At 42.7% G+C, this 16,338-nt stretch overlaps 1 protein-coding gene across 1 annotated transcript in view; it reads left to right on the top strand.

Annotated features, from left to right (window-relative positions):
- Nucleotides 1-1,765: 1,765 nt before the first annotated feature.
- Nucleotides 1,766-16,338, top strand: part of ACSS2 (acyl-CoA synthetase short chain family member 2) — a 62,114-nt gene continuing 47,541 nt past the window's right edge. The window contains exons 1-2 of the mRNA XM_079783620.1: nt 1,766-2,010; nt 9,720-9,915. Coding sequence (XP_079639746.1) covers nt 1,833-2,010; nt 9,720-9,915 — 374 coding nt within the window. The 5' untranslated portion in view covers nt 1,766-1,832. The remainder of the gene's footprint in view (nt 2,011-9,719; nt 9,916-16,338) is intronic.

Raw genomic sequence — 16,338 nt, forward strand, 5'->3', positions numbered from 1 at the left:
TTATTATGCTTCAGTAAAATATTATCCCCCCAGTAGGGCATGTCTTAACTAAATGAGGTCTGTGTCCCGTCATTGATGTCCATTCCCTCAGTGGCGTGTGAGTCCCCTCAGTGGGGTCAATGTATTTTTAGTAAAATCTGTATCTTTGGTATCTCCTAGAAGGAAATCCATGCCCCCCCCCCCAGTAGGGTCTGTGACCTCCATAAGCCATTAAAGTCTTATTAGCAGGGTCCATAGCCCTTCAGTGAGTTCTGAGACCCCTCAGCAAGATCTGTGCTCCCTTCGTGGAGTCCATGTACCTTCAGTGAAATGTGTGCCTGTTGAGTGTAATGTCTCTTCGATAAAGTATCTGTCTTCTCTGTGGGGTCCATGCTCACCCCATGAGATCTAAGACCCTCCCCTCAGGACTGGGTAGGCTCTGGATCATAGGTTTGAACATGGACATGTTATTTTCAGTTTAAGGTGTGCTGGGCTTGTGGTTAGCTGGGCAAAGAACAAGGGAACAGGTGGGAAAGGAGGGTGGGCCTGATGTGGTCACAAACCCTGTGTAGGCTTCAGGAGATGGGGGTTGTCAGCTCTGGGCCTCAAAATCACTCTTAGAGTTAAATATTTAAGGTTCCTTCTTGCCTCGACAGACATTTTGTGAACGGATGGGTGGTGTGGGCTTTTCTTGGTGGTGAGTGCAGGTGGGAGATGGAGGGTCCTGCCTGGCTCCTCCTTTCTGCAGTGGAACAGATAGAGGGAAGCTAGAGGTAATTGAGCCCAGGTGTGGCAGGTGGGCGTGGTCTCCTGGTAAAGCAAAGAGACTGGGAAGGAAAGAAGGATATGAGTGATTTCTCCTATTTGCATAGCCTTTGGTACAGTATTTCACAAGCCTTGGCTTGTGAGGAGGTTACAAAGACTTGGAGTCAAGAAACTTAGGTTTGGCCCTAACTTGGTCGTTGTTTTGCTCTGTGACCTTGCACGCATTCCTTTTCCCAGATATACCATTTGTGCAATGAGGAGGTAGGTTTATGAGCAAAGACCTGAACACACCTCCTAATCGTCAATGAATCTTGTACTTTCGAGCTGGATGGGAATTTGTGGAGCCAGGGAGAGTGAAGATATATCCTCAGGGGTGCGAGAAAATCTGAGCTAGCACAAACGTTAACAGAGAGGGGCCATGCCCTAAACGTTGTGGGAGTTTTTTTTTTTTTTTTTTTCCTGTGGACGGAGGGGAAGAGTTTACTCAGAGTGGAGGGCTAGTTCTTTGAGGGAAAGTGTGATCCCCGAAGACACCCAGGAAAAAACCCTACTCCACCTGGCTTTTCTTCAACTCTGTGGGCGACAGGCTTGTGCAATCAGACCACGGGGAGACTCCACCTTGGACTTGACCCACGTCCTCTCTCGCTAGTCAAGCTTTTTCCCGTTCAAGCCCCGCCCTCACCCAACCTGTCATCTGTCAGTCCAAAACCCCACCCCATCCTGGTCACTTCATGGGCCCGCCTCCTCCCCTGTCACGCCTGCCCCGCTCTGTCAATACGGGACCCACCCCCCGTCTCCTGCCACACCCGGCCCCGCCCCTTCTGCTTTTAGGCTACGGTCCCGCCCCTTCTGCGAAGCAGCCGCTCCCCTAGTACCTGAGCAGGGTTCACCATTTCCCTGTTCCTGCCGGGGCTGGGCCCGGTCCGGCTCCCAGAAGGCATGGCTCCGGGCCTCCGGGCAGCCACGCCCGGCCGGCCTAAGCCCCGCCCACCCAGGCCCCGCCCCCTTCCCTCAGGCCCCACCCCGGGCGGCCTGTTTTTCGCCCCCAACTACCGCAAAGACGGTTACCGCGCTCGGAACTGGGCGCTATGGGGCTTCCTGAGGAGCGGGGCCGCGGCGGCAGCGGGAGCGGGGGCCGGGAGGAGGCTGGGGCGCGGAGCCGGCCGCGGAGTTGGTCTCCGCCGCCCGAGCTCAGCCGTTCCGCGCACGTCTCCTCGCTGCAGCGCTACCGCGAGCTGCACCGAGTCTCCGTGGAGGAGCCGCGAGGTGAGGCCGGGCCCGCACGCGCCCGGGGACGTCCGCGAGGAGAGGAACGGGCTCCCAGGGAAGTGAGGAATTGGGCGGGTTCCGTGGGGGAAATGGGGTCCCGGGAGGAGATGGGGGTTCCCTAGGGGAGTTGGGGACACCCCCCCCCCCCCGCCTTGGGAAGTTGAGGGGTCCGTGAGGAGATGCAGGTTCTGTGAGGGAGGAGTTGCGGAGGAGATGGACCAGGGGTTCGGGAGGAGAGGGGCATTCTCTGAGAAGGAGGGTTCTGTTGTGTGCGGAGATGAGGGCTCCCTAGGAGGTGGGGCCTTTCCTGGCGACCTGGGGGTTTCCTGAGACGTGGGGGTTCTGTGAGGAGAGTGAACGTTTCGTGGGAAGAGGAAGACTCCTAAGGTGAAAAGTGGGGTTCCCAGTGGCGCGGGGGCACCTTGAGGGGAGGAGGCCCCGAGGAGGAGAACATTCCTTGCCCGCCCGGTTCGGTTCGCACCAGCTCGGCCACTGCCTCCGGACACCGTGAGCAAGTGAGTTCGTCTCCGCTGTTGAGGCGCAGGAACGGGTCTGTTTCCCGCTCTGGGGTTCCCACAATTAGTAATTAGGTCCCAGATCTATTTCTAATATTTCAGGAATATTTAAATTATCCAATATAAGACTGAACAAGTCACATTTCAGACAAGTTTTTTTTTTTTTTTCCTCTTATGAGGTGGGCTGGAAATAACTCAGAAATAAGATAGACAGGTGCATGTCTTTAAGAATGTGTGAGCCAAGTTCCCTGCCCTTGCCCCTCCGTCTGAGTAAGGGATCAAAACTGTTGAAGGCAGCATGATGTTTGGCAGTGGCACAAGCCAGGAATCCAACCCAGAAAAATCTAGATTTAGATTCTGGCTGTACCACTCACTTACTGGTTGGTCTTAGGCAGATTTTATAAATATATATATAAAGGTGGAAATGTATTGAGAAACAAGCACAGACTTCCACGTGGGGAGGGGGGAGAGTCCCACAGCACAGACTCCCACGTGGGGAGGGCGGAGAGTCCCCTTTAGGCAGATTTTTAAGCCTATCTGAGATTCCTTTTCTTTATCTGTAAGATAGGGACAATAATACTTGTTTCACAGTTTTGTATGATGACAAAAGTGGGTAATAAGTAAAGTGTCCATTATAGAGTGTCTGGTGCACATAGATATTCAGTAAGTGATGGTTGGTTTGATAATAAAAGCGACATGGATAAAGCCATTACTGAATAATGCAAGACAGGACTGAATCAAGTGTAGAGCCGTGGATTGCTGCAGGCAGTGTCCAAGTTTGAGTCTTTAGACCTCTTTTCACTTCTCGTCCTCTCTATATTTTATCCCATTGTGATTGTATCTGTTTCCCAGGGATGAGCTATAACTGCCACAATAATAACTCCTATTCTATACATTTAGCTCTGTACCCAGGATCTCACTAATGATCTGGCTCCAAATTTCATAGCTCTGTAGACCATTTTAATTATACACCTTTGTTATACCATATTCAGTATAACTGTGACTGGAACTTACCAATTTCCCTCCCAAACCTGCACACCTACCTAATTTTCTAATCCCTGCCAGTGTCTCTATCACAAACTGTAAATCTCTCATCATCCTCTCCCCTAATAAGGTCTATTTATATACCTTATTTATAGGGTTCTTTCTGCTTGCTAACCAGAAATCATGTTTGATTTTATGTAGAGACCGTTATCAACCACATTTCACAGAGAAGGAAACTGAAACTTAGAGAGGATAACTAACTTGGACAAGGTGACAAAGCTACTTAGTGGTAGAGCTGGGATTTGAACCACTGTAGTCTTTTTTTATTGAATTTACTGGGGTGACATTGGTTAATAAAAGTATGTAGGTTTAAGGTGTGCAATTCTATAATACATCATCTGTATATTATATTTTGTGTTCACCATCTCAAGTCTCCTTCCATCACCATTTATCCCTCCTTTACCCTCTTCTACCTCCCCCCATCCCCTTTCCCTCTGGTAATCACCATACTGTTGTCTGTTTATGAGTTTATTTGTGGTTTGCTTAATCACTTTACCTTTTCCACCTTGCCCCCCAACCCTCTCCCCTTTGACAGCTGTCAGTCTATTCTCTGTATCTACAAGTCTTTTTATTTTGTTTGTTGGTTTGTTTTGTTCATTAGATTCCACATATAAGTGAAAGCATATGGTATTTGTCTTTCTCTGACTGGCTTATTTCACTTAGCATAATACTCTCCAGGTCTATCCATGCTGTTGCAAAAAGTAGGATTCCCTTCTTTTTGGCCGAGTAGTATTACATTGTATAAATGTACCACAGCTTTTTTATCCACTCATCTACTGATGGGTGCTTGGGTTGCTTTCAAATATTGGCTATTGTAAATAATGCTGCAGTGAACACATGGGTGCATATATTCTTTTTGAATTAGTGTTTCGGGTTTCTTCGGATAGATTCCCAGAAGTAGAATTGCTGGGCCATAAGGCAGTTCCACTTTTAATTTTTTTGAGGTAACTCCATACTGCTTTCCACAGTGGCTGCACCAGTCTGCATTCCTACCAACAGTGCACAAGGGTTCCCTTTTGTTCACATCCTTGCCAACAATTGTTGCTTGTTGATGCTATATAATTAAAGGCTAATATGCAAATTGTCCCTACGGGTGGGAGTTCGACAGACTGGGAGTTAGTCATGCGCTGACCACCAGGGGGCAGTGCGGAACATGTTGGGCATTGGTGACGAGGCACTGCCGCCCTGATGGGCCCCCGGGACTGCAGCGGGATGGTAGAGCAGGTGAGTGGGTGGCGCCAGGCCAAGGCAGGTGCGAAGGGTGGTGGAAGCAGGCAGTTGGGGAAGGGAGGCCCCGGCCGGTAGCCGCTAGGGACCCTACCTGTGCATGAATTTTGTGCACTGAGCCTCTAGTTTATTTATTATAGCCATTCTGACAGGTGTGAGGTGATATCTCATTGTGGGTTTTTAAAAATTGATTTTTGAGAGAGAAGAGAGAGAGAGAAACATCAATCAGTTGCTGCCTTATGTGCCTTGACCCTGGATCAAACCCATAACCTGGGTATGTGCTCTGACTGGGAATCAAACCAGCCATCTTCTAGTGTATGGGATAGTGCTACAACCAGCTGAGCCACACCAGCCAGGGTTTATTGTGGTTTTAATTTGCATTTCTCTGATGATTGATGACATTAAGTACTTTATAAATTTTGGATATTAACCCCTTATCAGATGTATTATTGGTGAATATGTTCTTCCCTGCAATGGGCTGTCTTTTCATTTTGTTGATTGTTCCCTTTACTGTGCAAAAATTTTTAGTCTGATGTAGTCCCATTTGTTTATTTTTTCTTTTGTTTCCCTTGCCCAACGAGATATATCAGAAAAGATATTGCTACGAGAAATATCCAAGATTTTACTGTCTATGCTTTCATCTAGGATTTTTATGGTTTCAAGTCTAACATTTAAGTCTTTCATCCATTTTGATTTTATTCTTGTGTATGATGTAAGAAGGTGTTCTAGTTTCATTTTTTTGCACATATCTGTCCATTTTTCCAAACACCATTTATTGAACAGACTATCTTTACCCTATTGTATGTTCTTGCCTTCTTTGTCAAATATTAGTTGGCCATAAAGGTGTGGGTTTATTTCTGGGCTTCTATTTCATTAATCTATATATCTGTTTTTATGCCAGTACCAGGCTGTTTTGATTACTATAGCCTTGAAATTATGTTTGCTATCAGATAGTGTGATTCCTCCAACTATATTTTTCTTTCTCAAGATTGTTGTGGCTATTTGGGTCTTTTGTGGTTCCATATAAACATTTGGAATATTTTTTCTAGTTCTGTGAAATACACCATTGGTATCTTGAGTCGGCAGGCTGACGCTCTATCCACTGAGCCAAGCCGGTTGGGGCAACCACCATTGGTATCTTAATAGGAATTGTATCTATAGATTGCTTGGGTAGTATGGACATTTTAATTATGTTAATTCTTCTTATACATGAACATAGTATATGCTTTCACTTATTTGTATCTTCTTCAATTTCTTTCTTCAGTGTCATAATTTTCTATGTACAGGTCTTTTACATCCTTGTGACCATGATAGTCTTGCCTGAAGAACCCATATTCCTAAGAGCTATGCTATTCCTCTTCCCGGACTCCACAATCTGTCTTTCTCCAAATTCTGTCAAATATTATTTCAAAATGCCTCTGAGATTACCTTTATTTCCATTTCCATAGACCCTTTTAGTTCAAGGAAGCAGCCTCCTAATTGATTCTCTCTCTCCTAGTCTCACCCACCTTCTATTTTTTTATATATTTACCTAGACACTGTTAGATCAATATTCTGGAAACACTGCCTTCTTATGTCACTTCAAAAACTTTAATAGTTTCCTATTTCCTACAGTTTCAAATTAAAATTCTGCTTTTATTTCAAGGTCTCTGGATAACTAACCCCACTCTACCTCTCTGTCCTTATCTCCCACTACTCCCTACTACACTCCTCATTCTAGACAAGTCATTCTCATTGATATACTGAATACCCAAAAGTCCCTTTCCCACCTCCTTGCTTTTTCCCATTTCCTTCTGCTCCTGTAGTCAAACCCCACCAATTCCACAAAACATTCCCTGATCATCTGAGTCTGTGCTCATCTTTTTCTCTTCTGAACTTCGTCAGTACTTAAAATGTGTACCAACGAAACATCCAAATTTCTGCATACCCCACCCAAGAAGAAAACCAAAACAACTGAAAAACAAAACTAAGTGATTATAAAACTCAGTTTTCTTCACTTCTTGTTGATGGACACAAATGCAGTTCATAAATAGTTTTACATTCTCTGTGTCTACTATTATCACTTAAAACATTTTTGAGTCTACATATGTGCTCAATGTATATGTAACAGATGAACTTTAGAGTCAGATCTGATTTTGTATTCTGGTTTCTAGCTTTGTGGTCCTTGGGAGACTTTCCTGTGTTTCCTGAGCTTAAGTTTTCTCATCTATAAAATTAGGATAATTATGATTATTTCATAGGGCCATGTAAAGATTAAATGAGATTAGCCCAGCCCCTGGTACATGAATGGCATTCACTAAAAGGCCAGTTCTCATTCACTTTCTTCTTAATGGTCATTTAGTAGTCTATTATATTACTACTAGTATTGCTAATTTTCACCAGTTTTTGTTTTTTTCATTGTTGGGTTGTTTCCAGTTTTACTAGTATAAATAATGGTCTATAAATATATCTTTACTAATCACTTTTTTCCTTTGGGATTATTTTCTTGGAGTGTATTCCCCAAAGTTGAATTATCAGATGAAAAGGTATATAGATTTTTATGGCTATTGTCAGGCATTTTCCTGTCATCCACTAAGATTGTACTGATTTCTTACAATGCCATTATCATATAAGATTATCTGTTTCCTGAGGCCACTCAGGCATTATATTTAATTTTTAAAAATCTTTGCTAGTTTTTATAGGTATACTAGAGGCCCGGTGCATGGATTCGTGCACCGGTGGGGTCCCTCAACCTGGCCTGCGCCTTCTCACAGTCTGGGACCCCTTGGGGGATATAGCATTGTTGAAGCAGCTGGCGGCTGGCGAGGAGCCCAAGCTAGGGCTCACCAGCCATGAGCCCAGCTTCTGGCTGAGCAGCACTCCTGCATTGAGTGTCTGCCCCCTGGTGGTCAGTGCGTGTCATAGCTACCGGTCGACTGGTTGCTTAGGGTTTTATATATATAGATAATGGCACTTAGAATGATTTAATTTGGATTTCTTTAATTGGTTGCAAATGGTACACCATGCAATCAATTACATTGTCTTGTACATTCAAAACCAACTATGTACATTGTATAAACTGAATCACATAACCTTAAGCAAGTCACTTTACATCTATGAATTTGATTTATTTTTTTCTGTTAATCCTCACCTGAGGATATTTCACCGCCCCCACCCCATTGATTTTTCCCCCCCATTGATTTTTTAGAGAGAGTGGAAGGAAGGGAGGGAGGGGAAGGAAGAGGAAGAGAGAGAGATGTGAGAGAGACACATAGATTGGTTGCCTCACATGCACCCCTACTGACACAGGGGATCAAAACTGCAACCTGGGTATGTGCCCCAGATCCGGAATCGAACCCAAGACCCTTTGGTGCATAGCTGACACTCTAACCACTGAGCATACCAGCCAGGGCTGAATTTGGTTTCTTAACACGAAAATGAAGGGATGATACTCTCTAAAATTCCTTCCATTGTTATGGTTCTAGGTGTCTTTCTCTCTTCTAGCTCCTGATCCCATACTGAGAATATCATAAGTGCTCTGCAATTATATATTTTACCTGTTGATTGCATTTTCTCCAGAAGTTCAGACAAATATTTTAAGATTGAAAATCTTATCATGTCCCTCTTCTGCTTAAAATCCTACAATGACTTTCCATTGCTCTTAGGATAAATACCAAGTTCTTTATCATGCCCAGAAAGATTGTATGATCTGCTCAGTTTATGCATCATTTCCTACTAGTCTTTCTCTGATTCTCAGTGCTTCAGCCTTAAGGAGTTTCTCTTAACATATACCATTGGTTCCTTTCCATCCCATAATACTCTCTTTCCTGGTGGGGGAGTAAAGAAAAACTTCTATTCGTCTTTCAGATTTTAGCAAAAATATCTTCCTCAGGGAAGTTCAAGTCTTGGCTTAGTAACTATAACCTTGGGCAATTTTTAAAAATATATATGTATATATATTTTAATTAATTTCAGAGGGAGAGAGAGATAGAAACATCAATGATGAGAATCACTGATCAGCTGCCTCCTGCATGCCATACACTGGGAATTAAGTCCACAACCCAGGCATGTGCTCTTGTCTGGAATTGAATCTAGGACCTTTCAGTCCGTAGGCTGATGCTCTCTCCACTGAGCCAAACTGGCTAAGGCACCTTGGGAAATTTTTAAATCAATAAAAGGATAATGAAAATAAGGCCTATCTCCTAGGACTGTGGTAAGGATTAAATGGAATAATATAAAGAGCTTAGAGCAACATCTGGCACAGAACAGGTAACACTTGAGCAAGTAATAATAGACTAAAGAGCAACCTGGCTGTCATGGTTCAGTGGTTGAGTGTCGACCTATGAATCAGGAGATCCCAGTTTGATTCCCAGTTGGGGCATGTGCCCAGGTTGTGGGCTCAATCCCCAGTGTGGGGCGTGCAGGAGACAGCCAATCAATGATTCTCACTCATCGATGTTTCTATCTCTCTCTCCCTCTCCCTTCCTCTCTGAAATCAATAAAAATATGTTTTTTTTAAAAGCTGCTCACTAAATAATTGCTGAGAGTGAGTGAACAAATTAAGACAATGTCATGGGAGTCTCTGTGGGTAAAGGATTTCTTTCTTTCACTAATTAATTCATTAAAAAATTGCCTACCCTGTGCTAGGCATTGTGATAAGCTCTGGGTGGCTGCAATTGGAATAGCTGACAAAAAATGAAGTGCGAATTTTGAGGAGAGAAGAAAGAAATTTGAGTCAAGATTCAGCTCATGGGAATAGATGGAGGGCTAGGAGAGTGGTGGATGATAAGATTAGACAGGTAGAGGAAGGAACCCTGGTGGTAGGTACTAGAGTACAAGGCACGGAAGTTGTGACTTGGTCCTGTGCATAGACTGGTAAGACATCTGAGGATAAATATGTCTGAGAAGCTTAGTGATGTTGGGCTTCTCTTTCTGTTGCAGAGTTTTGGGGAGACATTGCCAAGGAATTTTACTGGAAGACCCCATGTCCTGGCCCATTCCTCAAGTACAACTTTGATGTGACTAAAGGAAAAATATTCATTGAGTGGATGAAAGGAGCAACTACCAACATCTGTTACAACGTACTGGATCGAATTGTCCACGAGAAAAAACTTGGTGACAAAATTGCTTTTTACTGGTAAAAACATCTATCTTATAATCTGTGGTAGATAAAAAGTCATCCTTCACATTATATAGTGTTTCATAGTTCACGAAGTGCCTTAAAATCCATGAATTCATTACAACAACCTGGTACAGTAAGTAAACTATAGTTAATTTAATGTCTCAGGAGGAAAAATACCTCAAGAAAGTTATTAAAATCACACAAATAGCATGTGACAGAACTGATATTCAAAGCAAAGTGTTCTGACTTCTAGTCTGGTGTTCTTTCCTCTCCAACTTCTAGTTGGAGAGAAAAGAAGGAAGAGAGTAGTAAATGGAAAAGAACAGGACTAAGTAACTTTCTTTCTCATTTTTGCTTTGGGAGAGAAATTGGTATTGGATTTTCCACTACCACCAGCACTGTGCTCAAGTTCTTAAATATCTCATTTGATGCTCACAACAACCAAGAATGCACTATTTATTTTCCTCATTTCACATATGTGAAAACTGAAATTCTGAAACATTAATAAGTGACGTATCCAAAGTTATACAGCTAGCAAGAAGTGGACTGAGATTCAAACCCAGGTAGTATAATTCCAGAGCTTACACGTTTGACCATGGCACTACGCTATCCCTCTAATTCCTTACGTTAGTCTCTCAACAGCTTTGCAAAATATATATTGTTAGCTCCATTTTACAGGTGAAGAAATGAAGCACAGAAGGGTTACACAGTGAATAAGATCATAGAATAAGTGATAGAGCCAGGATTAAAAACCAAGTCTGTCTGACTCCTTGCTTGTAAAAATAGACCATGTTGCCTCCCCAGCAGGAATTTTCTATAAGCCCCTCTTCCTGGCAACATAACTCTACAAGAAGTACCAATATACTGAACCCAAATATGACCTTAAAGTTCCAGTAATTGGGATGTTGCTTCTGCCATCATCTATGAGCACTCTGAGAACTGATCCTATTTTTAATTGAGCCAGTTGGGGCAGACTGAATGTGTCATTAAATAATTAAATTTGTACTCAGTCAAAATTTTCCCAGTTTATGTGATATAGTGAGAAAAGCCCTAACCTGAGAGACAGGAAATTTAGATTCTCCTCATTCTAACTCTGCCATTCACCTGCTGTGTTAAGTACAGGGAACTCTCTGAGAGTCAGTTTCCTCTTTCATAAAAGAATAATAATCCCATCCTTAGATAGTTATGAGAACCAAGTAAGACAAAGTGAAAACACTTATTCATTAGAAAACACTCTACAGATGTGAATGAGTGTATAATCACATTGACATTGCTCAATTTGGAATCACTATGCCACTGAAACTCATGGTCTATATCTGTTTAAGTTTTCTTTAGCTCCTGCCAACACTTGAGCCCACCTCTTAGGTTCCTTAAGGATCAGAAAACCTTTAAAGATCTGCACAGGAGATACTTGTATATGACTCCCACCCCACCCCCTGCCCCGGTTTTAAATAATTCAAGTGCATGGTGCTCCAGAATCCTGAGGTCCTTCTTTCTAGTTTCTCACCATCCATACCTGAACAGACTCCAGAGAGCCTCTCTTTCCTTATTTGTAAGATGAGGAGAGTAGACTAGATCAGTGTTTTCCAAAGAATGCTCCAGAAACCACTGATTACTAGAGATATAGTAAAGTCTCCAATAAGCCCTACAGTAAGCACATCTGATTAACTTGGTTAACATGAGATTCCCACATTTATTTGAGTCCCAAACACTTAATGCAGCATGCTATTAATATCATAACAAGAAATATTGCCCAGCCGGAGTGGCTCAGTGACTGAGCATTGACCCATGAACAAGGAGGTCACAGTTCGATTCCCAGTCAGGGTACATGCCCAGGTTGCAGGCTCAATCCCCAGTAGGGAACATGCAGCAGGCGGCTGATCAATGATTCTCTTGCATCATTGATGTTTCTAACTCTCCCTCTCCCTTCTTCTCTCTGAAATAAATAAAAACATATTTTTAAAAAGAAGAAATATTTCATGGAACACCAATTTAGGAAGTACTGGATTAGATAATATCTAAATTTACTTTCAATGCAAAATTCTGCAACTCCATAACAAGACATCCTCACTCCATTTTTACAATGGTCATTCAACCAACAGAATTGTTAAAGTCATTGGGTACTTAGCCCTATGTAGGTGTTATGGATACAGGGGTAGAAGAATGGGACACAAGTTCCATATGGGCCATTATTATTCAACTGGAGGCCCGGTGCACGAAATTCGTGCAGTCGGAGGGCGGGGGGAGGTTCCCCTCAGCCCAGCCTGCAGCCTCTTGCAGTCCAGGAGCCCTTGGGGGATGTCTGACTGCCACGGAGGCGGGAGAGGCTCCCACCATCACCGCTGTGCTCACCAGCTGTGAGGCTGGCTTCTGGCTGAGCGGTGCTCCTCCTGTGGGAGCACTCTAACCACCAGGGGGCAGTTCCTGCATTGAGCTTCTGCCCCCTGGTGGTCAGTGCACATCATAGTAACCAGTCATTCCACCATTTGGTCAATTTGCATATTAGCCTTTTATTATGTAGGATTCTTTTATGTTTACAATAAAGCAAAAGCAAACTACAAATAAATCACATTTGTTATAAGAAAGTAAAGTACAAATATGCAAGATATGTGGTTACTTCCCTTTGTTACCTCCATATTTTTATACAATATGCTATATTGCCATATCTTCATCTATTTTTTTATAAAGTATTTTCTTATTTTAAATCTTCAAAATGTACAGATTTTGAATCCCACCCCCTTCCTCTGAGATTCATCTGTCTGTTCCATTTTTCCATGACTCTGATTTTATCTTATTCATCAGTTTATTTTGTTCATTAGATTTCTTGTTCGTATATTTTTATTTTTAGATTCAATTGTTGATAGATATGTATTTAATGCCATTTTATTGTTCATATATATTTTCTTCTTCCTCCTCCTCCACCTCTTCCTCCTCCTCCTCTTCCTCCTCCTCCTCCCCTTCCCCATCTTCCTCCTCCTCCTCCTCCTCCTCCTCCTCCTCCTCCTCCTCCTCCTCCTCCTCCTCCTTCTTCCTCCTCCTCTTCTTAAAGAATACCCTTCAACATTTCATGTATTACTGGTTTGGTGGTGATGAACTCCTTTATCTTTTTCTTGTCTGTGAAGCTCTTTATCTGGCCTTCAATGCTAAATGATAGTTTTTTTTGTGTTTTAAAAAAATATATTTTTATTGACTTGAGAGGAAGGAAGAGGGAGAGTTAGATAGAAACATCAATGATGAGAGAGAATCATCGATTGGCTGCCTCCTGCACGGCCCCTGCTGGTGATTGAGCCCACAACCTGTGCATGTGCCCTTGACTGGAATCGAACCCTGGACCTTCTGGTCCACAGGCTGACACTCTATCCACTTAGTCAAACCAACCAGGGGCTAAATGATAGTTTTGATGGGTAGAGTAATCTTGGTTATAGGTCCTTGCTATTCATCACTTTGAATATTTCTTGCCACTCCCTTCTGGCCTACAAAGTTTCTGTTGAGAAATCAGCTGACAGTCATATGGGCACTCCCTTGCAGGTAACTAACTGCTTTTCTCTTGTGGCTTTTAAGATTTTCTTTTTATCTTTAACCCTTGGCATCTTAAGTATGATGTGTCTTGGTGTGAGCCTCTTTGGGTTCCTCTTGTTTGGGACTCTCTGTGATGCCTGGACTTGTAAGTCTATTTCTTTCACCAGGTAGGGGAGATTTTCTGTCATTATTTCTTCAAATAGGTTTTCTTTTCTTTTTAAATTTTTTTTCAAATAGTTTTCAATATCTTGCTCTCTCTCTTCTCTTGTACCCCCATAATGTGAATGTTGGTACCCTTGAAGTTGTCCCAGAAGCTCCTTACACTATCTTCATATTTTTGGATTCTTTTTTCTTTTTGCTCTTCTGATTGGGTGTTTTTTGCTTCCTCAGATTCCAAATGTTGATTTGATTCGCCAAATCCTCTACTCTACTGTTGAATCCCTGTAAATTATTATTTATTTCAGTTAGTGTATGCTTAATTTCTGACTAGTTTTTTTTTTTTGTCTTTGACATTCTCACTAAGATCCTTGAAAATCTCACTAAAGATCCATGAAGATCCTTAAGCAACCTTATAACCATTGTTTTGAACTCTGTATCTAGTAGCTTGCTTGCTTCCATTTCTTTTATTTGTAACATGTTTCTTTGTCTCCACATTTTGTTGTTGTTTATATATATTAGGTAGAGCTATTATGTTTCCTGGAATTGGTAATATGTGTCCTGTAGGGCCCAGTGGCTCAGCCTTCCCAGTCACCTGAGCTGGGCACTCTAGGTGCACCCTTGTGTGGGCTATGTGCACAGTTTTGTTATAGTTGAGCCTTGATTGGTGTCACTTGGAGGAATTGGCCTCCAGGCCAATTGGCTGTGAGGACCAGCTGCGTCTATGATGGAAGAGCTGCTATGCAGGAGATACCCCTATATAGCAGGACTTGATTCAGTGGGGCTTTGGTGCTCATTGAGCCTGCCCCTTGAGTGTGTTGTTTGTGGACATGTAGAGTTGTAATCTGGTATGGTCTGAAAGCTGTCTACAAGGTCATTGGCTCTGGGCCCTCCTGGGAGGTGCAAAGTCAGCCACTGCCTGGTGCCACCCAGCAGGAGTTATAGAGAGATCTCTGCAGATTGCTGCTATTTGTATTGGATTGGAAGTGCCTAGGCAAGGCCCAGTTGTGAGGCAAGGTAGGCTGGTACTAGTGCTGGGTTGGAGGCCTTTTATTGATAGTTTTGAAGTGTGCTGACTCCAGCTGCTCCTTGTTTAAGAGGTTTTAGCAAAGTCTGAAGCATGAGCCAGGACAGGCCATTCATATGGAAAAGCAGCTGCAAACAGCTTGGGTAGGGCTGCAAATTGGATGGGGCTGGGTCTCAGGGAATCACCAGAGTGGAGCCAACAGTGTGGGCCATGCTGATGGAAACTCAGATATGGCTGCCAGTCAGCTCTGCAATGGGGGAGGTTCAAACACAGGAACAATGACCCCCTGAAACCACCCCTATTTGGGAGAAAGCCGCCCCAAAGTTCCTGTTCTGATGCTAGACAGTCCAGTTCCTCCCTGTATATCCCTGGATTTCTCCAAAGCTGCCACCTGGTGCTGAAGCTCAGAGGAAACGGGACCATGAAGTTTGTGTGCTGGCTCTTTAAGAGGAACACCTGGAACTCCTGCAGCCTCCACGTCACTCTTCCACAATCCCTGTTGGTTTTTATAGCCTGAAGGTACAGGGACTTCTCCTCCCAGCTCTGGAACTCTGGGCTGGGGGGCTGGTGTGGGGCTGGGACCCCTTGCTTCTCACAGGCGGCCTTGGAGTTATCCCTCACGATTAAAGAAATGCCATACACGGGTGTTGGACAAGTCTGTTCCTCACCTTCACTCCTCCTACCAGTCTCCGTGCACTTTCTTTTTTATTTCTCTACTTGTAGGACTTCCATTCAGCCAGTTTTCGGGTGGTTCTGAATGATGGTTGTTTTGTATTTTAGTTGTAATTTTGATGTGGTTGTGGGAGACAGTGAGTACCAGTGTTTACATATGCCAGCATCTTGGTTCCTAGAAAGTGTTGACTTCCTATTATGGTAATGAGAACTTAATTCTTGTATACTCCTCTAACTCCTTTCATTTTCTAATATAATTATATCTCTGTTTTTAAGTTAATTTAAAAATCAGTGTTTACATAAGAGTAATATTATGATTGCATTTACTTTTATGTACAAATTTTTGTTTTTTTCTGAAGTTAAAAATTGCCTGCCATTTTTCTTGCACAACTTGCCTTTATCATATACTCAATATTTTTCAAATGCTCTATCATATCCTTTATATTCTAGGAAGCCTTCCTTTTCCTCCAAAGTTCTTTACCTTGGAGCCCACCTTCTACCTGCTCTAATTTTCATTAATGTTTTTTACAATGTCAGATTTTCAATGATTTGCTCCAGTTGATATACTTCTATGGAGCCATAGTATGACTTTATTTTCAACCTATACTGTGTCATTTAGATAGCTGTAGTGCCATTAGCAAACCACATTTGTAGCTTGTTCCTTGTTTTGGGGCATGTCTCATACATACTAGTATACTGAAATAACCCTCAAAAGGAAATAGTGCTCTTAGGAAACTACTCTAATTAGCCAAAATAGAACCATATTAATGAAGAATTTTGCCTTTTTACTTTTAGCTTGACACATTGTAAATGTTCATGGAATAATGGTATTTTTAGAACTTGAAGCAGTTTAGAGTTCATCTAGGCCAACTCTCTTTATAGATGGGTAGACTAAGGTCAGAAAGGCTAAGTGATTTGTTTAAGGATTATATATTGCTTAGAGATAGAGCTGAGACTAATCAGATATTCTCTTAGTCAACTACTCTTCACCATATGATACTACTTCCTTATTCTAGTTGTTCAACACTTGGCTTTGACAATGAAAAGAGGAATTAGTCATGTTA

This window comes from Cnephaeus nilssonii (genome assembly GCF_951640355.1).
Source record: "Cnephaeus nilssonii genome assembly, chromosome: 11".
Taxonomy (NCBI): Eukaryota; Metazoa; Chordata; class Mammalia; order Chiroptera; family Vespertilionidae; genus Cnephaeus; species Cnephaeus nilssonii.